This window comes from Blennius ocellaris (genome assembly GCF_963422515.1).
Source record: "Blennius ocellaris genome assembly, chromosome: 17".
In the NCBI taxonomy this organism is placed as follows: Eukaryota; Metazoa; Chordata; class Actinopteri; order Blenniiformes; family Blenniidae; genus Blennius; species Blennius ocellaris.
Window position 1 is genome coordinate 232,340 of NC_137666.1, and position 20,433 is coordinate 252,772.

Below are 20,433 nucleotides of genomic sequence, written 5' to 3' on the forward strand. Positions count from 1 at the left end.
CTAACTGGTTCTACCTGGTTCTAACTGGTTCTACCTGGTCCTGGATGGTTGTAACTGGTTCTAACTGGTTCTAACTGGTCCTGGATGGTTGTAACTGGTTCTAGCTGGATGTAACTGGTTCTAGCTGGATGTAACTGGTTCTAGCTGGTTCTAACTGGATCTAACTGGTTCTAGCTGGATGTAACTGGTTCTAGCTGGTTCTAACTGGATCTAACTGGTTCTAGCTGGTTCTAACTGGTTCTAGCTGGTTCTAACTGGTTCTACCTGGTCCTGGATGGTTGTAACTGGTTCTAGCTGGATGTAACTGGTTCTAACTGGTTCTAGCTGGTTGTAGCTGGTTCTAACTGGTTCTAGCTGGTTCTAACTGGATCTAACTGGTTCTAGCTGGTTCTAACTGGTTGTAACTGGTTCTAGCTGGTTCTCGCTGGTTCTAACTGGTTCTAACTGCTTTAACAAACACGTGAACCCTCATGAGTTCCGGTCCAGAGTCACGTTCTGCCGTGGGATTTAAAAACTAGTTCAATAGAAAAACGAACGGGCATTTTACACCACTGGTTAGTTTGGTTCCAACTGGGTTCAACTGGTTGAGACTAGTTCTGACCCACAACGTGTCGCTTCGACCAATCAGAGCGACGGAACCGGCCCGGTTGGAACCAGAGACCAGTGTTTGTTCCGGCTGCTCCGTGTTGCTGCTTCTCCCGTCGGGAGCGACCCCCCCGCTTGTCTTTCTAACCCCGGTCGCCATGGTTACTAACCGAAGCCCCTCCCTGGAAACTGTACAAAAAAAAAAACTATTTAAAAAACAAATGAATTGTGGACCTTGGCGAGGAGGACCGGTAGCTTCCGACGGACTGAGATGGAACCTGAACACTTGAGAATGCTGCTTTTTAAATGTTTTGGTTGCTGTTGCCATGGAAACGGGGAAAAGCGTGGATTCGGGTGTGAACTCACTTGTCGTTTCGTCCGTTAACTCAATAAACAAGTTTAAACACTGAAGGAGCTTTCGGCTTGTTGATCTGCGTGTTTTTAAATCTCTGGACGTTTTGATGTAGTTCCCCTTGTGGCCCAGCAGGGGGCGAGCTAACCGCTAACCGCTAACCGCTAACCACTCACCCTGTTGTTTTGCTGGATGGAAAACCGTGGAGACACAGAAACACCCGAGAAGCACGATGTGCAGGTATTTAAAACCAGTCGTCTGACCATCTGTGTGTATTTACTTCTGGTCGTTTGTTTACAAACAGTGGAAACAAACAGCGTCACATTTTAATTGTTTATTCCAGAATTCTAAGGCGAAGCAATGAGGTAGAAACTGACCGTCGTCACTCATCACAGCATGATTGTCCTCTTAATCTGTCCTTTTATTTACATGTCGATTGGCTCTGCGGGGCTCCGCCCACTTCCGGCCGCGCCGCTCCCCGATTGGTCCGTTGAGTTTATTTACAGCTTATTTACAGGTTCCCCGGCGTCAGTGCCAGCCGTGGGGCCGCAGGAAGGCCGGCAGGGAGCTGATGCGGTCCGGGCCGGCCCGGGCCAGGCACCGCAGCGCCTGCAGCAGCAGAGGGGGCGGGGCCAGGCCGCACAGCCAGCGGAACACCTCGTCGCCCAGCAGGCGGCGCCACCGCGGCGGCTCGTCCAGCAGGCGGCGCGGCAGCGGCGACGACGGCGGCGTCGTCCCGGGCAGGAAGAGCAGCAGCGCGTCGAGGCAGCGCTGGGCCTGGCGCCGCTCCGACGCCTCGCAGGACGCCAGCCGCTGCAGCGCGGCGTCCAGGCCGTCCGGCGCGGCGCCGTGGGCCAGCAGCAGCAGCAGGCAGTCGGGCCGCGACAGCTCCACCGCTAGCTGCACCGCCGTCTTCCCCGCGTCGGCCACGTGCGCGCAGCCGCCGCCGTCGTCCAGGTACTCGCCGTGCGGGTCGCCGTCCTTCACGGCGGCCAGCATCATGGCCAGGACCGCCACGCGGTCGTAGCGCACCGCCATCTTGAGGTGCGGCGCCCCGCTGCCGCGGCAGCAGCAGAAGCTGCAGCGCGGCGCCTTGAGGACGGCGAGCGAGTAGCGGTCCAGCAGGTAGCGGGCGTAGTCCTGGTGGTTGTGCACCAGCGCGTACAGCAGCGCCTCGGACGGCAGGAAGGCGCGGGGACGTCCGTCCTCCCAGCAGAACACCTCCATGCCGCGCATGTCCTCCAGCAGCCACGCCGGCAGCTGCTCCCGCACCGCGCAGTAGAAGGAGAACGCCGTGCGCTCGCACTCGCGCTGGGACGGGGACGAGGACACGCAGTCCAGCTGAGAGGAGACCAGCCACGGCATCGCAGGGACGACTGGAGACACCCGGAGAGCCCGAAGATCCCCCGGAGACAACTAGAGACGACTGAAGAGCCTCAAGAGCCCCAAGGTCCCCCGGAGACGATTGGAGACACCCGGAGACGACTGGAGAGCCCCAAGGTCCCCCGGAGACGACTGGAGACACCCGGAGACGACTGACGACTCCTCAAGACGTCTGAAGACACTCGGTGTGTCCCCGAAGACGCTCGATGACCCTGAAGACACCGAGACGCCTCTGGACACTGGACGTCCTCCTGAACGCCACAGACGGATGTTTTGTTTTTCCTCAGACTCTGGAGGGACCCGTCCTGAAAAGCAACGTCCGTCAAACCTCCGTCTTCTGATCCTCCAGACTTTTATAGACCCTGAACGCTCCGCCCCCATCAGCTGTGTGTCTGTGTATGTTTGTGTGTGTGTGGCGGGGGGTGTAGTGGGGGGGGGGGGTCTAGTGGGAGGCTCAAGTGTCTCACATACTGAACATAGTGGCCTCGGTCTGCTGACGTCTTCTAATGAGGACAAGTAAACAACAGTAGAACTCCGTAGAAACGTTTGAATAAAGAGGAATACTTGTCAGGTACTACTCAGTACTTTGTTTACTGCAGTACTGTGAAGTCCTGCACTGTAAAAAAAACAACACAATTTACTCTACATTGTGTTACCGTGGCCTTGCTCTGCCGTACGGAGGAGCCTGTCACAGCAGTGGGAAAAGACTGCCTCCTGCTGGTCATTCCTAGCAACTGTTCCAAATCGAGTTCTCAGGAAAAGGTCAAAGGTCAGACGGCAGCAAGAGACGAAGTAGAGTCACGTCTGGAAGATAATGCAGATAACTATAGCATGGCTTTGTGGCATTCACATGACTAGTTGGTCTCCTTTGATCCTTTGATCTCACCTTTCCTTAACCCCTTTAGGAAGCCTCCTAACACCTTTCCTAACTCCTTTAGGAAGCCTCCTAACACCTTCCCTTAACCCCTTTAGGAAGCCTCCTAACACCTTTCCTAACTCCTTTAGGAAGCCCCCCAACACCTTTCCTTAACCCCTTTAGGAAGCTTCCTAACCCCTTTAGGAAGCCCCTCAACACCTTTCCTTAACCCCTTTAGGAAGCCCCCCAACACCTTTCCTAACTCCTTTAGGAAGCCCCTCAACACCTTTCCTTAACCCCTTTAGGAAGCCCCCCCAACACCTTTCCTTAACCCCTTTAGGAAGCCCCCCCCAACACCTTTCCTAACTCCTTTAGGAAGCCCCCCCAACACCTTTTCTTAACCCCTTTAGGAAGCCTCCTAACACCTTTCCTAACCCCTTTAGGAAGCCTCCTAACACCTTTCCTAACTCCTTTAGGAAGCCTCTTAACACCTTTCCTAAACACCTTTCCTTAACCCCTTTAGGAAGCCTCCTAACACCTTTCCTAACTCCTTTAGGAAGCCCCCCCCCCCAACACCTTTCCTTAACCCCTTTAGGAAGCCTCCTAACACCTTTCCTTAACACCTTTCCTTAACCCCGTGACGTCCTCCAGGGGTTTAAAGGAGATCGGAGGGTCATTTCGTACCGTCCGTCTGTCAGGTGAATAAAAAACACGACACTTCGGTAATTTCTCAAACTTTTAGTCAAAGAAAATAAATAAAAAGTTTATTTTTTTTATTTTCACACTTCAAAAAACAAAACTGTGCAAAAACAGGTCGAACGAAGTCCGAGACGCGGGGAAACCGCTGCAGCCACGCAGGAGCCTCCGACGAACTCCCAACAGGTCGGAGGGATTCCGACCGAAAGAGTCTGGAACCAAGACGGCGGCTGGTGGACGACTCCAGGTCTTCCTGGACACTCTCGTCTCGTGGAACCTGGCTAGCGTCCAAACCAGCGGGAGGAAGTCGTTAAGTGTGGCTCTTCATGGGTCCAACTTCTCCTGACGCACCACCGCTTCTCTCCCCGGTTCCGACCCTTCGATCCGGTTTCTCCCGATCGGTCCGTCTTCGATCTCTTCGGGGTTTTTCGTGGCTCCTCCGTGGCTGCAGTAGGTTTCCCGGCACGCCTTGGCGAAAAGGGATGCACGGCATCAGTAAAGAGCAGCTACGACGTCCTCACTGCGGCGGCGGCCATGTTGAATCTCGGCGGTGTCGCCATGGCAACGAAGATTCACCCCCACAAAGCGCACGCGGGGAGTCCGGCAAGCCAATCGGGAGAGGCGCTGGGCGCCGGGCCTCCAGAGTCTGCTCCGATTGGCTGCTTCCCCCCATCTCTTCCTCTGTCCTGCTGGTGGCGCTCTCAGCCGGACGGGCTTTTCCCATCATCCTTTGCGCTGCTGGACGTGGCCCAGCGAGGTCGGCGGTGAGAGGGTCAGGGATCGGGAAGGTCGGACGTATCCACGGTGACCTGTCAAAAAGGGCACACGGCGTTAGCCGTGCGAAGGGCCGGCGGCCTCGGGCCAGAGGAGTCTTCCTCACCTTGATGAAGATGGTGTCGTCTTTGATGTAGCTGCCCGTCTCCAGGACGCTCTGGGACACGAAGAGGGGACAGCCCGACGCGATGTTCATCTCCGCCGCCGGCCGCCGGAAACTGCTGCTGTTCGGGTCGGGCTTGAAGGCGTCGGCCAGGTGCTTCCTGGACGGACCCTGGTCCATCAGCATCAAGGTCACCTGAGGGGACGGGTCACCAGGTAACCAACCAAGCAGCGGCAAGCTGACCAAATAACTGACCAATCCGCAGCTGGTTGACCAGATTACTGGCAAATCGTCAACTGGTTGACCAGATTACTGACCAATCCCCAGCTGGCTAACCAGACAACCAACTGGTAAGCTAGTGGATGTCTCGGAAACCAATCAGGGCAGAGGATTGACCAGATAATCAACCAGTCAGAATCTGGTTAACCAGGTGACCAACAAGTGGCAGTGTCATCCAACAGTTAGCTAGGAACAGTTTAGATTAGTGACGAAGGAAACTGAAAACCTTCATCTGGTCCCACTCACTAGTCCTGCAGCATCGGTAATACTAGACAGTGTGTTGCTAGGTTAAGTTCCCCCGGTGAAGCGCCAACGCAACTTCCCGTCAACAACGGTTGAGTCGCGCCGCAATCGGTACCTTCTGCTTGAAGGGCCAGGGCAGCAGGGCGTCGTACTCGCCCCTCATCACCACGAAGAAGAGCGACAGGTGCGTGCCCTTGCCCATGCCGTCTCCGTTCAGGTAGACGCGGGCGCACATCTTATAGCCGAAGTAGCCGGTGTAGAACGGCTGCGAGTACAGCGACAGCGTCTTGGCCGCCGCCGCCTCCTGTTTCCGCCGCTTGTAGTCGCGGATCTTCCAGATCAGGGTGCCGTTGTAGCTCGCCGTCTCCAGGACCTGGAACCGCAGGTCCATGTCGGCCAGACGGATCTCGTGGACGCTCAGCATGTCGTCATGGCGATTCAGCTGCGTCTCCAGCGAGGCTGCGGGCAAGGCGAGGCGTGGCAAGGCAAACGGAACGGGTTACTGGTCGACCTCGCCAACTGGTCCGCTACTTTTAAAAACTAGTTCTCGTGTTCTATAGTCTCGATTTAACATCTGGTCCTCTTGTCTTTCTAGTAGTGCTCCGCTTCTGAAACTAGTACTTCACTTTTACTATTTATCTAACTAGTCTCCTGATCTAAGTAACTAATCCCTGTCCTCTGGGCACCTTAACTAGTCTCCTGATCTAAGTAACTAATCCCTGTCCTCTGAGCACCTTAACTAGTCTCCTGATCTAAGTAACTAATCCCTGTCCTCTGAGCACCTTAACTAGTCTCCTGATCTAAGTAACTAGTCCCTGTCCTCTGAGCACCTTAACTAGTCTCCTGATCTAAGTAACTAATCTCTGTCCTCTGAGCACCTTAACTAGTCTCCTGATCTAAGTAACTAATCCCTGTCCTCTGAGCACCTTAACTAGTCTCCTGATCTAAGTAACTAATCCCTGTCCTCAGAGCACCTTAACTAGTCTCCTGATCTAAGTAACTAATCCCTGTCCTCTGAGCACCTTAACTAGTCTCCTGATCTAAGTAACTAATCCCTGTCCTCTGAGCACCTTAACTAGTCTCCTGATCTAAGTAACTAATCCCTGTCCTCTGAGCACCTTAACTAGTCTCCTGATCTAAGTAACTAATCCCTGTCCTCTGAGCACCTTAACTAGTCTCCTGATCTAAGTAACTAATCCCTGTCCTCTGAGCACCTTAACTAGTCTCCTGATCTAAGTAACTAATCCCTGTCCTCGGAGCATCTTAACTAGTCACCTGACCTCTGAGACTAATCCCGACTTCTTTCACTAGTCCCTCCGACCTCTTTAACCAGCACTCTAACATCAGTAACTAGTCCCCTGACCTCTAACTAGTCCCCCCCCCACTAGCCGCTGCAGGCCGTTGTGTGGCTGCTCACTCAGGGTTTGCGTGGTGGAGCCGGTGCCGCTGCGGCCCCCCTGCTCCAGGGCGCTGAGGCGGGTGCGGACGTTCTCCAGGGTTCCCCGCAGGTTCTCCACGTCCTCCCGGAGCGGACGCAGCGTCCGGAGCTCCAGCTCCAGGTCCAGCAGCTTCTCCGAGTGGGAGCTCATCAATTTCTGAGGGGAAAACCGATCGGGTCAGACGCTCAGACGTGGTGGCGGTCGGGGAGCAATGCATGCTGGGACGTCCTTCCTACCTGCATGGCCAACACCTTCTGCTCCGTCTGCCGGTTCTTCTCCCGCAGCTCCTCCGTCTGGCCCTCCAGCTCCGACAGCCGGCTGCTGAGCGCCGGGAGCACCTTGTACCGCTCCGTCAGCTCACCTTTCAACTCCTCCACCTGCGGGACATTACCCGGGTGAGCGTCTCGGTTGCCTGGTTGCCCGTTGGTATGGTTACCGTCACCAGGGGCGGCGCCGCCGGTCACCTTGTTCTCCAACGAGCAGTTTCGGTTGGCCATCATCCTCAGGTGTTCCGACGCGAAAGTGGACTCGTGCTGCCGGAGGTCCTGGTTCAAACCCTGAGAGTTCAACACCAAGCACAGTGCATGAAGTACACACTGTACAGGAAGTACACACTGTACAGGAAGTACACACACTACAGGAAGTACACACACTACAGGAAGTCGGGTTTTACCTTGAAGGTGCATCCATAGCGGACGAAGTGGCAGCTGACGTGGGCTTTGGGACAGTCGTGCTGGTGGCTGCAGAGCTTGAAGCACAAGAGGAGACGAGTCAGGACGACAGAGGACAGACGACAGAGGACAGAGGACGGAACCCGGCTGGCCAGTACCTCGCTCCGGGGCAGGGACGACAGGGAGCAGTGGTTGGGGCAGGACACCGGGAACGCCGGACACACCGTCTCTTTGTGTTTCTGCGAACGGTCACAAGGTCAAGACACTGAACTCTCGACCCCACTCGTCCCCGCGGCCGTCCCGCCGTCCCGCGGCGTCCCAACTGGTTACCTGCAGGTCGGTCAGCGGCATCTTGGAGGAGCAGAACTCGCAGGTGGTCTCCCGGTGTTTGCATTTCCAGCTCAGGTGGTCGGGGATCTCCTTCCTCATCATTCGCTCTTTGCACTTCCCCAGCGGACACGGCACCTCGTAGAACGGACAGACGTTCAGGTGATCCTGCGGACGAGACGGGCGGGGTGGGGGGGGGGGACGTCAATGGGCGTGGAAGCGATACGGCAGATCCATTCCCGCGGTAACGGCCAATGAAGGCGTGTCTCACGGGAATCTGCTGCAGGCTCATCTGCTCCTGGCAGCCGTTGGCTTCGCTGCGGCAGCGCACCTTCAGCGCCATGATCTCCCGGTGGCAGCAGACGTCTCTGAAGATCTGAAACCACAGCCGAGTCAGAGGGTGGCCGTCAACCGCTAACCGGGCGTGACCCAGCTGCTCACCAGCCACTAACCAGGCGGTAACCAGCTGCTAACCCCCCGCTAATGACACTGACCACCCCCCCCAACCGACACCACGATCGGTGACCTCACCTTGTCTTTGAACAGAGGCTCCATGTCGGCCGGACACACCGGGTTCTGATGACTGCAGGGGGGGAAACCAGACAGGAAGTTAGCCGACAGGAAGTTAGCCGACAGGTACGAGCCATCGGCGTCTCGCACCGCGCGTCTCACCTGAGGATTTCGCCGATGCAGCTCTGACAGAAGCGGTGTCCACACTCCGTCTGGCGGGGCTGACACAGGACCAGCCTGCACACCTCGCAGCGGTACTTGGACTCCGGAGTTTCTACGAAGTGATCTCGGAATCCTCCATGAAGCGGCAGGAAGCCTGCGGGGACGCCTGGACGGGCGGGGCAGGGGGACGGAGACACGACGGAGACATGGCGTTCATACAAGGACGGAAACAAGGCAAAGCTTGCGTTCAGTTAATTTTTTTTTTTTGGCACGACAACGGCGCTAGGAGCTACTGAGAGCACAATTTTTCGAAAATGCTCCAACTCGAGTCTCCTGGGAAAAATTGGAACATTAAAAAAAACAAAAAAACTTTGTTTCCATGGAAACGCTGCATCTCAAAGGAAACGGGAAAAAGGCTCTGCTACTGCACATGTGTACTAATTAGTTCTTCTGCACATGCTCAGTAGAGACCATCAGAACAATGTTTCCTCATGGCATCACGACTCTCCTGGACTTGGTACTTTTATTTTGACCGTCTCCGTTATAACAATCCAACTTGATACTTTTATTTTGACAGTCATCGTGATAACAATCCAATTTGGTACTTTTATTTTGACAGTCACCGTGATAAAAATCCAACTTGGTACTTTTATTTTCACAGTCACCGTAATAACAATCCAATTTGGTACTTTTATTTTGACAGTCACCGTGATAACAATCCAACTTGGTACTTTTATTTTGACAGTCACCATAATAACAATCCAACTGGGTGGATTTATTTTGACAGTCACCGTAATAACAATCCAACTTGGTACTTTTATTTTGACAGTCACCGTGATAACCATCCAATTTGGTACTTTTATTTTGACAGTCACCGTGATAACAATCCAATTTGGTACTTTTATTTTGACAGTCACCGTGATAAAAATCCAACTTGGTACTTTTATTTTGACAGTCACCGTGATAACAATCCAACTTGGTACTTTTATTTTGACAGTCACCAGAGTTAATGTTTATAGACTATTGTTCTCTACGTGTTCATTACAAAAACAAACACCCTCTAGTGGCCAAACATGAAAACTACATCACTTTGAGTATTTCTACCATGTAAATGCAAAACGATGCGTTTTCATTTGAAATGCTGTCACACAAGCAACCTGAGACAGGTGAGAAGAGGCGGAGCCAGGAGGCGGTCCTTCCAGGTGTTTACCTTGCGGTGTGGCGGGAGGCTCACTCGAAGGCCAGGGATTGGCTGGGCGGTGGGAGGGCGGGGCAGCAGAGAGGGGCGGGACCAGGGAGGGCGCCACCTGCTGGAGGGGAATCTGCACCTCCCTGCCGTCAGAACTCCTCCCTGCTGACATGACCTGAGGACAGAGACAGGGGGCGTGGCCTCAGTCACCTGGGGCAGGGGGCGTGGCCTCAGTCACCTGGGGCAGGGGGCGTGGCCTCAGTCACCTGGGACAGGTGACGTTCTCACCTGTGTGTGAGGTACTTCACCTGTAGCTGAATACTGCAGTACTTCACCTGTACATCACTGAATACTGCAGTACTTCACCTGTACATCACTAAATACTGCAGTACTTCACCTGAACATCACTAAATACTGCAGTACTTCACCTGTACATCACTGAATACTGTAGTACTTTACCTGTACATCACTAAATACTGCAGTACTTCACCTGAACATCACTAAATACTGCAGTACTTCACCTGAACATCACTAAATACTGCAGTACTTCACCTGTACATCACTGAATACTGTAGTACTTTACCTGTACATCACTAAATACTGCAGTACTTCACCTGTACATCACTAAATACTGCAATACTTCACCTGTACATCACTGAATACTGTAGTACTTCACCTGTACATCACTGAATACTGCTGAACATCACTGAATACTGCAGTACTTCACCTGTACATCACTAAATACTGCAGTACTTCACCTGTACATCACTAAATACTGCTGAACATCACTGAATACTGTAGTACTTCACCTGTACATCACTGAATACTGCAGTACTTCACCTGTACATCACTAAATACTGTAGTACTTCACCTGTACATCACTGAATACTGCTGAACATCACTGAATACTGCAGTACTTCACCTGTACATCACTAAATACTGTAGTACTTCACCTGTACATCACTGAATACTGCAGTACTTCACCTGTACATCACTAAATACTGCAGTACTTCACCTGTACATCACTAAATACTGCTGAACATCACTGAATACTGTAGTACTTCACCTGTACATCACTGAATACTGCAGTACTTCACCTGTACATCACTAAATACTGTAGTACTTCACCTGTACATCACTGAATACTGCTGAACATCACTGAATACTGCAGTACTTCACCTGTACATCACTAAATACTGCAGTACTTCACCTGTACATCACTAAATACTGCATTACTTCACCTGTACATCACTAAATACTGCATTACTTCACCTGTACATCACTAAATACTCTCCTCTATTGGTCACCAGGGATCAAATCTACTCGGAGCTCAATTCGTCTGGTCTGGCTGTAGTTCTTTCTGACTATCGATTACATGATCAGTTTGAACACACACACACACACACTCACTGGTCGTGAGCTTATAAATACACACACACTGCGGGTGCTAACTGACCGTTAGCTGTCACACACACACACACAGGGAGCTAGCAGTAGCATCTCCTCCATTGTGTCTCTCCTCATGTTTACTCACATGAATCTCCTCCGCAGGCCACGGCTCCTCCTCAGCGGCTCCTCGGCGCGGACTCTCGCTCCGGGATTCAAACCGTCAACCTGCCGCTGCCTCGGAGCGTCCGGGCCTCAGCCGGGCTCCTCATGGTCCGGGGTCGTGGTCCGGGGGGGGGAGGGGGGGGTCCGCGGTCCGGGTGGGGGGGTTCAGGCTGGTTCTGCTCTGCCCTTGGTCGTGTCGCCGTCGCGGGTCCCGGTTCAGAGATCCAGGAGGACGGGGCTGAAGCGCTGGAAACCCCCTCCGCTGCTTCCGCCCAGGAAATCCCCCAGCTGCCCGGAGAGACCCGCGCCGACAGGGGGCGCTGTGAGCACCGCGGGGCCGCGCGCCTGCAGGGACCGGCGGCGGCCAGCAGGGGGCGTCGGGAGCCACGTGAGCACCATGACATAATTATATCAATACTGACGTAAATAGATATGTTTGTTTGTGTTTTTTTGGTTTTTTATACATAAAATCAACTGGTATTTTTAATGAATTGACGACGCATTTAATGACACATATATGTATTTAGATAGATAGATAGATAGAGAGATACTTACTTTATTCATCCCCGAAGGGAAATTGTCTTGTTGCAGCAATCTGGTACATAGGAATATTATAAAATACAATAGAATAGAAATAAAATTTAAAAATTAAAATATCTGGGTATAAGACATAAAGTAAAACACAGAACGGAACATGGGCACTTAGAAATAAGCAGGAGATAAAAGCAAGATAAATAAATAGTAAGGTGCAGTGGCAGAGCCATTAGAAGTAGGCATTATATAATAATAATAACAATAATACAGATAATAACAGTGTGAAATAGTGTATAATACTAGTGTATAGTACTACTAATTATGGTAGCAATAATATAACAATAACAATATGGTAGCAATAAAATAACAATAACAACAATATATATATATCAGTAATAATAATACCAATAGTAATAGTGTATTTATAATAATAACAGCAATGGTAATAGTGTACTTGCACATGTATAAATATATGTATATGTACTTAAATCCAAGTGTGATTAATGACAGGTGTATTTAAATGTTGTATTAATCTAGTATTCTTCCCTCCATACACACTCCACCTCCACCGTGCCTGTTTCACCACAGTCCAGCCGAACAAGCCTGTAGAAATACCAGCAATACAATATTGTATATAATACAACTCTTATTACTGCACTGCCAACACTGGTATTATGTTTTACTATAGTACGTTTATTGTACTTTATTCTACACTTTGCCCCCATCATAGTTTATTTTCCTTGTATTTCATCTTGCTGTATATTTTGCTCCCCTTAGAACTTATTATACTTTATAGTTCTTTTTTTTGTCCTATTTTTTTTAATCTACTTATTATTACTCTTTACTGTAAAAAGAAACAATCAACTCACACGTTCAAGAGAAAAGACGAAATGAAAGTCTGAAGGTTCTTTTTGAGGAAAATCCAACACACACAGTCCAAAACAAAAAGTGTTTCAAAATGAAAGTAAAGGTCTGAGATTTAGGTACTTTACTAGTTTCTGTTCAGATAAGATGAGACAAACGTCCGGTGGGAAATTGCCGAGTCACTACAGCTAAAGAATCCTACTTTATTAATACACATGGGAGAAATTAATAATGGTTCAAAAACCTTTTAAACTTAAAGTGACAGAACGTATGAAGATATAAAACATGGGAGTCGTAATGAGATTGTTTTATGTGTGATACCTGTCAGACTGCCGCGCTGCTCCGTTTCCCCGCAGTCCAACACGTTCTATTTAAAATCCCTGGCTAATTCAGTACGTGTGCAAAAATTCCCACCGTCTTCTGAAGTGAGTCCCGCGAAAAGGTTAGATAAGGACGAGACGCAGAGTCTCATGCAGGCGGGTTTCAAGATTAAGAGACTTTCAGTTCCGTTTCCAAAACCGCAGGACAATTCAGAACAAACTCGGAGACGGACACAGATACATCAGTTCAATCAGGCAGTTTGGAGACGACACCTGACTTTACGTGTATGTTTAGGACTGGATTTGGACTCACGGGTTTATGATGTACAAGTGTAAAACCCATTAAACAAGTTCTCTCCTGTCGTTAACAAGCGACCGACACCAAATGTCCTACTTTACACTGGAAAATGTGCCTTTAAAGTGACAAATACCAAGTAGAAGTTTGGAAATCTGTGTGTTCAATGATTTTCTGAAGCCAGTTTACTTTAGAATGAATAAGTTATTATTTCTATGCTAAAGCATCAATCAGCTGTAGGAAAAACTGCTTTTCCACCAATAGCATCTAATTATGTTTTGTTTAATATCATCAGCGTACAACTTTGTTTAAATGAAACGGTAAGAAGTTACCAAACATTCACCGAATAAAACCTCGCCGTCCTCGGGTTTGTCTGATCGTCACGCTCGCCGTTTAGAAACGCCAAAATAAACGTGTTGATGTAATGAATGCGTCGAGACGAGTCGTCGATAAACTTTGGTTTTATTAGTTGGTCTAAAAAACAAAAGAAACAAAATAGAAACAGGATAACGTGTCAGAGCGACGTCACCCAACATGGCTGCTTCGCTTTAAGCCCCACCCCCAACACGCACGCACAGGAAGTAGAAAGCAAAAACAACCCCAATCGCACCCCCTCCCCCTCCCCCCCCCCCCTCGGTCAGATCTGACTCCTGATTGGTCCAGGGGGAGCCGAGACAGTCACTTCCACGTGGCCCCGCAAGAAAACACATCATCGAGGAAATGACATCATGATAAAAGGGGCCGGGGTCACAGGCCAGGGGGCGGAGTCTCATGAAGCCAGCGGCGAGGACGAGTCCTGCGTGACAAGAAGAGACGACGGTGAAGCACAACTCCCAGAATGCACCGCGCCGACGGGGAAGCGGCTCACCTCCGTCTGCTTCGCCGCCATTTCATCGTCCTCCGACGGGAACGCCTCCATCTTGTCGTCCTCTCCTCCTCCTCCTCCTCCGTCGCCTCCGTCTGCCGCGTCCGCCCCGTGCCCCGCCTCCATCCCGTGCTCCGCCTCCCACTCCTGCAGCACCTCGTCCAGGTTGAACCTCCGCCGGTAGTTCACCAGGAAGTTCTTCACCTGCACCACCGACTTGTTCCCGATCACGTCCGAGATGGCCTGGAAGTCCCGCCCATACTTCCTTATGGCTGCGTACAATTGGGGCGAGAGGGACGGCCAATCAGCGAGCGGCGCCGCCAGACGGCCCCGGGTCAGGTGACCCGGTCGACGTGACGGTCGTTACCTTGTACGGCCAGCAGCTGCTCGTCCGTGCTCCAACGGTTGTTCAACTTCTGAGTCACCTGGGGAAACAGAAGCACCGGCAACGTGTCACCAGCCACCGGCAACTAAACCACCGGCAACCGCCGGCAACTAAACAACCAGCAACGCCGGAAACTAAACCACCAGCACCTGCCGGCAACTAAACCACCAGCAACCGCCGGCAACTAAACCATCAGTAACCGCCGGCAACTAAACCACCAGCAACCACCGGCAACTAAACCACCAGCAACTACCGGCAACTAAACCACCAGCAGCCACTGGCAACTAAACCACCAGCAGCCACTGGCAACTAAACCACCAGCAACCGCCGGCAACTAAACCACCAGCAACTACCGGCAACTAAACCACCAGCAACTAAACTATCAGCAACCACCAGCAACTAAACCACCGGCAACTAAACCACCAGCAGCCACCGGCAACTAAACCACCAGCAGCCACCGGCAACTAAACCACTAGCAACCAAACCACCAGCAACTAAACCACCAGCAGCCACCGGCAACTAAACCACCAGCAGCCACCGGCAACTAAATCACCGGCAACTAAATCACCAGCAACTACCGGCAACTAAACCACTGGCAACTAAACCACCGGCAACTAAACCACCAGCAGCCACCGGCAACTAAATCACCAGCAACCACCGGCAACTAAACCATCAGCAACCACTGGCAACTCCCACTGATGCGGGGAACTACAGTCAAGTACCAACACCACCATACAACTGCCGCTGTAATCCGGTCACTACATGCAGGTACTGCAGAGGCCAGAGAATTATTAGACACAACTACAAGTAATGTTTAACAACTACCACCAACACATCTCAACCAACAACCGTCAACCAAAGACAACTACCACCAACACATCTCAACCAACAACCGTCAACCAAAGACAACTACCACCAACACATCTCAACCAACAACCGTCAACCAAAGACAACTACCACCAACACATCTCAACCAACAACCGTCAACCAAAGACAACTACCACCAACACATCTCAACCAACAACCGTCAACCAAAGACAACTACCACCAACACATCTCAACCAACAACCGTCAACCAAAGACAACTACCACCAATAGATCTCAACCAACAACCGTCAACCAAAGACAACTACCACCAACACCTCTCAACCAAAGACAACTACCACCAACACATTTCAATCAAAGACAACTACCACCAACACATCTCAACCAACAACCGTCAACCAAAGACAACTACCACCAACACCCGTCAGCTGCTACCAAGGAGAGTAAATGAACAACTAATGCCGACAACTACAGGGAATACTTGGCAACACACAACATCTGGCAGATACAGGAAACAGACAACAATCGGCAACACCCGCAAACTACTGGTATCTGACGAGCAACTACCAGCGACAGAGGCAAATAAAGTCAACACTGGCAATGGCCAGTCAACTCCTGGCAACGCCTGCAACTTACAGAATCACCAGCACACGACGACAACGGTAGCAACGTGCAACCACCGTAACCAGCCGGTCTCACGTGGAACTACTGGGAGCAAATAACCGAATCAACAGGCAGCGGCGGCGGCGGCGGCGGCGTCGAGCCGTCCAGCAACAACCGCTGGTTACCATGACCACCGCCAACAAGCACACCCGCCGGGAATCGAGTCCCGACGTACTAGAACTTCCGGACAACAACCACCGGTAACATCGGGAGGCAAGACAGACGTGTAGGGCTGTGTTGCCATGGTTACCTCCGATAGCTTGAACTCCTGGATCCCTGAGCTGAGCTTCTCCTTCAAAGTGCTGTTGGTCTGTTTGACGGTCTGGATCTGAGACGGAGAGGGACACGGGTGAGGGGACAGGTGGAGGGGACAGGGTGAGGAGACAGGTGAGGAGACAGGTGGAGGGGACAGGGTGAGGAGACAGATGAAGGAGACGGGTGAGGAGATGGATGGAGACGGGTGAGGAGACAGATGAAGGAAACCGGTGAGGAGACGGGTGGAGGAGACGGTGAGGAGACGGTGAGGAGACAGATGAAGGAAACGGGTGAGGAGACAGATGGAGACGGGTGGAGGAGACAGGTGAAGGAGACGTGGAGGAGACGGTGAGGAGACAGATGAGGAGATGGATGGAGATGGGTGAGGAGACAGATGAAGGAAACGGGTGAGGAGACAGGTGAAGAGACAGATGGAGGAGACAGATGGAGGAGACGGGTGAGGAAACAGATGAAGGAGACTGATGGAGATAGATGGAGGAGACGGGTGAGGAGACAGAGTGACGAGACAGATGAAGGAGACCGGTGAGGAGACAGGTGGAGGAGACAGATGAAGGAGACGGATGAAGGAGACGAGTGAGGAGACAGGTGGAGCAGACAGATGGAGGAGACAGGTGGAGGGGACAGATGGAGGAGACAGATGAAGGGGACAGGTGGAGGAGACAGATGGAGGAGACAGATGAAGGGGACAGGTGGAGGAGACAGATGGAGGAGACAGATGAAGGAGACAGATGGAGGAGACAGATGAAGGAGACAGATGAAGGAGACGGGCGAACACACCTGTCTCTTGATGGACACCAGCTGACTGTCCAGGTGTCTGATGAGTCCCTGAGCAGACGTGGACGACAGAGAGACGATGTCCTGCTGGTTTAGAAACATTCCCCTGGGGGGACGTTTCTTCATCCGCTGGGACGCCTTCCCTCCCGTCTGGCCGTAAACAACAGGTAAACAAACATGGCCGCCGCCCGCGCGCAGGTAAACAAACGGGCGTGGCGTCCTTTACCTTCAGTCCAGACGTTGGTTTCACCTCCGACCTCAGAGACCCGGCGCTCACCTGAAATCACGCCAGAGTCGTCTAAACACTCGTCCAGCGGGCGACGAGCGGGAACCGTGAGAACGACGGACTCTTTACCTCCTTCTTCTCTTCTTTCTTGGGGTCGAACTCGTGGTCGCTCGGAGGATTCGCGGTCCCCTCTTCGCCTTCCTCGTCACTGAAACACACGAGGAGCTCTGCGTCAGCGTCCCTTCGCGTCAAGCTAACGCGGAGTCCGCCGGCGCCGCGGCTCACCTGTCGTCTTTCTCCCGCTTCTGCTTGCGGCTCTGTCGGTCCATCAGACTCGTTTTACTGCGGCTCTTCTTCCACGAGTAATAAAACCGAACCAGGCTGGCCATGGACTTGTCCGGCAGCTGCGGACAGACGTACAGGGTCACCGTTTTAGCGTTCCGACACGCCGGGCTAAGAGACGGAGGGGGGCGGTTCTGCTGGGTACCATCTGCTGGATGCGGTGGAAGCTCTTGCCGTGGAAGCTGAAGGCCTGCTCGAACAGAACCCGGTCCTCCACCGTCCACTCGTCGGGGAACGGCGTGAAGTTGGGCAGGTCGGCCAGAGACTTCTCCACGTTGTGTTTGTGCCAGAAGAGCATTCCCAGAGCCTGGCGGGGGAGGGGGGGTGAGGGTGGGGGGGGGTTGAAGCAGTTCAACCGTTATTTGGACGGTCAACAATAGGGGACGTGTCTTGGTTGTGAAAATGTTGATCTTGACAATCGTGCTTGATCATCACACGTCTATGTGACATCATAAAGTGGTGGGCGGAGCTACAGGAGGCCTGCAGAGCACTAAGATCTAATGGTCTATTAAAAATGAACGAGAGAATAGAAACTACTTCAGAGTCCAGAGTGGAAGAGAAGAAACGTGAAGCTACGGCGGGAATAAAGAAGCACTTGGGTGTTCACCTGCTCCATGTTGTATCCGTGCTTCTCCTTCGCGATGACGATGTACTCGTCCACTGCAACACAAAACATGTGGGGGGGGGGGTCAAGTTCGGTCGGAGGGTTTGGGACGTAGAACCACAGTGGTGTGGCGCCTTACGCTGAGTCTGGTTCAGGCAGCTGTTTGGGATCCAGACCAACATTCCCAGGTTCTCTCTGAGCTGAGCCGCCTGGGCCACATCTGGAACACACGTTATAGTACAGTAACCGACCCGGTTCTGACCCGAGGCCAGAACCAGAGGGTCTGACCCAGATCAAGAGAAACAAAGAAACAGGGGATTTGGAAAAAATCTAGACCGGAAACAAAAGTCTAACGCCGCCTGTGAGTCGGACTGAGAAACTTTGGATGTTCGAGGCTACCGCCGCACCTCGAGGCTTACGGGCGACTGGGAGTCTTACCCGGGTCGAAGTCCGGAACCACAGCCTGGTACTGCGGTCCGACGCGCATCCCTCCTCCGCCTGCGAACACAAGACACACACAGCAGAGCTCGGCGTCTCTCCCCGGCGGTTCTCGGGCGCGGGGGGCTCGGAGGAAGTTCAGCTTGCCGAGGCTACCCACCGTGCTCCTCGTCACTGCTGGATCCGGAACTTCCTTCGTCCCAGCAGCCGGCGGCGCTGCTAGTTCCATTACCGGACAGGTTCTTCCCGGGCGGACCCGCCGCTCCGGGGCCGCTGCCGCTGCCCCCTCCTCCTCCTCCTCCTCCTCCGCCTCCACCTCCTCCTCCTCCGGCCGGCGCTCGGCCTCTCCTCTTCCCCGGAGCCTCCAGCATCGCCGGCATCGCAGCTAGCTGCTAAAAGCGCTAGCCTCAAACCCCGGAAGTGAGTTCCGGTTCTGGGCCGGTTCAGGCGGAAACACGAAGTCGGAGGACAAAAGTTCCGACGGGCTGGGAAACACGCCGCGGACGGAGGGAAGCTAACTGCTAACAGCCGCCGGAGGAAAAGTTTGAGTCGCGCAGCGCAAAACCGGAAGGAGCCAGCTCAAACCGGCCGGACCATCACAGACTCGCTCAGGCCCCGTCCCGGAGTCAAAACCCGGACCGGAACCCGGACCCGATCGAAGGAGTCCGAGAGAGAGAGAGAGAGAGAGAGAGCGAGAGAGAGAGAGAAGGGAAGAAAAAAAAAAAGCACCAAATCCGGACCGTTGCTGCTGCCTCGAGGTGTCACGTGGTGGCGCTCGACCAATCACAACGCAGGATTCGGAAAGCGGCCAATCGCAATCCACGATGAAGCAAAAGCTCGTGAAATAAACACGTGACCGTCCGAGGACCGAAAATTGGTTTCAAGATCAAACTTTAATCTTTACAAAATCTGGGAAATTATGGGTTTTTTTAACTCGTAAAAAATGTCTAAAAAACATATTTAAATGGTTTTAAACATCTGTAAACAACAACGATAAACATCCAAATATCTGTAAACAATGCTGATTAACATTGGTGAACAATAATAAACATTTGTAAACAATTATATGAAAACTCTTTAATAATGGTAAAAAAAAGTCATCTGTTTATGTTATTAAACAGATGTAAACTAATAACAACAGTATAAACATTATAACAAATGTATGTAAACAATGATGACATTGCCAAACAATAATCAAATTCTGTAAATAATGATAGGCTGAGTTATATGTCATGTGATATTAATCAGATATAAACGTATGTGCATTATCTGCTTTAATAGGTAACGTTATCTGTGGATCATCATCTGATGAAACGGAAAAGGAATGTTTTATAATAGTATTCATGTATGAAGCGTGTGTATTGTGAAAAACATAGGTTCTAACACAGAACCCCGCAGAACTACAAGGTTAATGGCTGAAGAGTCGTAGGAACGATTCAAGACAGTGGAAGGGGTTTATCAGTGTCTATGTTTCTATTCTTATATACATTTCTAATTTTCTCCTTAAACCAAATCTGTCGTTTCCACTGAATGAAGCCTGAGCTTGATGCTCTATCCATTCTCCTCTTCTTTATCCACGTAGAGAAAAATCCACAGGGCCACTCGTAAAGTTTAACAGTTCACTTCTCAAAGAAAACAAACAAAAGGGTGGTACAGAGAAAATGTCCAAAGGTGTTCCAGGTTACATAAGTTGTCCGTTAAATCCGATCAGTATCATTCATCCGAGGAAAAAGAGACAAAAAAAAGAAAAGGAGAGAGAGAGAGAGGTCAAAAAACCGTGTGGCTCCACCCTCACCTGCCTGATCCCTGTCACAGGTAACCCCCCCCCCAAACAACTAAACTATTAAAGGTGCACAGCCACTTGAAAACACCAAACAATTATCCATTTCCAAACATTGCAAA

The 20,433-nt window shown here is 51.6% G+C and overlaps 3 protein-coding genes across 3 annotated transcripts; all 3 read right to left on the bottom strand.

Annotated features, from left to right (window-relative positions):
- Window positions 1-1,445: 1,445 nt before the first annotated feature.
- On the bottom strand, window positions 1,446-2,704 carry ankrd9 (ankyrin repeat domain 9). Its single transcript, XM_080512355.1, has one exon. It carries the CDS (start codon window positions 2,300-2,302, stop codon window positions 1,466-1,468), a length of 837 nt encoding a protein of 278 aa, XP_080368481.1. The 5' UTR covers window positions 2,303-2,704; the 3' UTR covers window positions 1,446-1,465.
- Window positions 2,705-3,899: 1,195 nt separating this feature from the next.
- Window positions 3,900-11,271, bottom strand: traf3 (TNF receptor-associated factor 3). The gene is made up of 14 exons (XM_080512809.1): window positions 11,104-11,271; window positions 9,591-9,744; window positions 8,381-8,546; window positions 8,240-8,291; window positions 7,980-8,084; window positions 7,712-7,876; window positions 7,540-7,620; window positions 7,384-7,458; window positions 7,175-7,267; window positions 6,947-7,087; window positions 6,689-6,866; window positions 5,387-5,730; window positions 4,753-4,944; window positions 3,900-4,681 (listed from the first exon to the last, which is right to left on the bottom strand). Exons 2-14 carry the CDS (start codon window positions 9,739-9,741, stop codon window positions 4,646-4,648), a joined length of 1,779 nt encoding a protein of 592 aa, XP_080368935.1. The 5' UTR covers window positions 9,742-9,744; window positions 11,104-11,271; the 3' UTR covers window positions 3,900-4,645.
- Window positions 11,272-13,775: 2,504 nt separating this feature from the next.
- Window positions 13,776-19,271, bottom strand: rcor1 (REST corepressor 1). Its single transcript, XM_080513524.1, has 13 exons — window positions 18,692-19,271; window positions 18,532-18,591; window positions 18,233-18,313; window positions 18,097-18,149; window positions 17,635-17,796; window positions 17,433-17,551; window positions 17,277-17,355; window positions 17,148-17,198; window positions 16,925-17,071; window positions 16,122-16,199; window positions 14,366-14,423; window positions 14,002-14,270; window positions 13,776-13,929 (listed from the first exon to the last, which is right to left on the bottom strand). The coding sequence occupies exons 1-13, from the start codon at window positions 18,909-18,911 to the stop codon at window positions 13,903-13,905; spliced, it is 1,404 nt and encodes a 467-aa protein (XP_080369650.1). The 5' UTR covers window positions 18,912-19,271; the 3' UTR covers window positions 13,776-13,902.
- Window positions 19,272-20,433: the final 1,162 nt, after the last annotated feature.

Bases quoted from the DNA above. Each gene is read 5' to 3' on its own strand.
- ankrd9 (XM_080512355.1), bottom strand. From the start codon at position 2,302: ATGCCGTGGCTGGTCTCCTCTCAGCTGGACTGCGTGTCCTCGTCCCCG.
- traf3 (XM_080512809.1), bottom strand. From the start codon at position 9,741: ATGTCAGCAGGGAGGAGTTCTGACGGCAGGGAGGTGCAGATTCCCCTC. The intron at 6,867-6,946 runs GTAGGAAGGACG...TTTTCCCCTCAG, and splicing joins AGAAGGTGTTGGCCATGCAG to AAATTGATGAGCTCCCACTC. The intron at 4,682-4,752 runs GTGAGGAAGACT...CCTTTTTGACAG, and splicing joins ACGACACCATCTTCATCAAG to GTCACCGTGGATACGTCCGA.
- rcor1 (XM_080513524.1), bottom strand. From the start codon at position 18,911: ATGCCGGCGATGCTGGAGGCTCCGGGGAAGAGGAGAGGCCGAGCGCCG. The intron at 18,150-18,232 runs GTAAGGCGCCAC...TTTGTGTTGCAG, and splicing joins CTGCCTGAACCAGACTCAGC to TGGACGAGTACATCGTCATC. The intron at 17,552-17,634 runs GTACCCAGCAGA...GTCTGTCCGCAG, and splicing joins TCCACCGCATCCAGCAGATG to CTGCCGGACAAGTCCATGGC.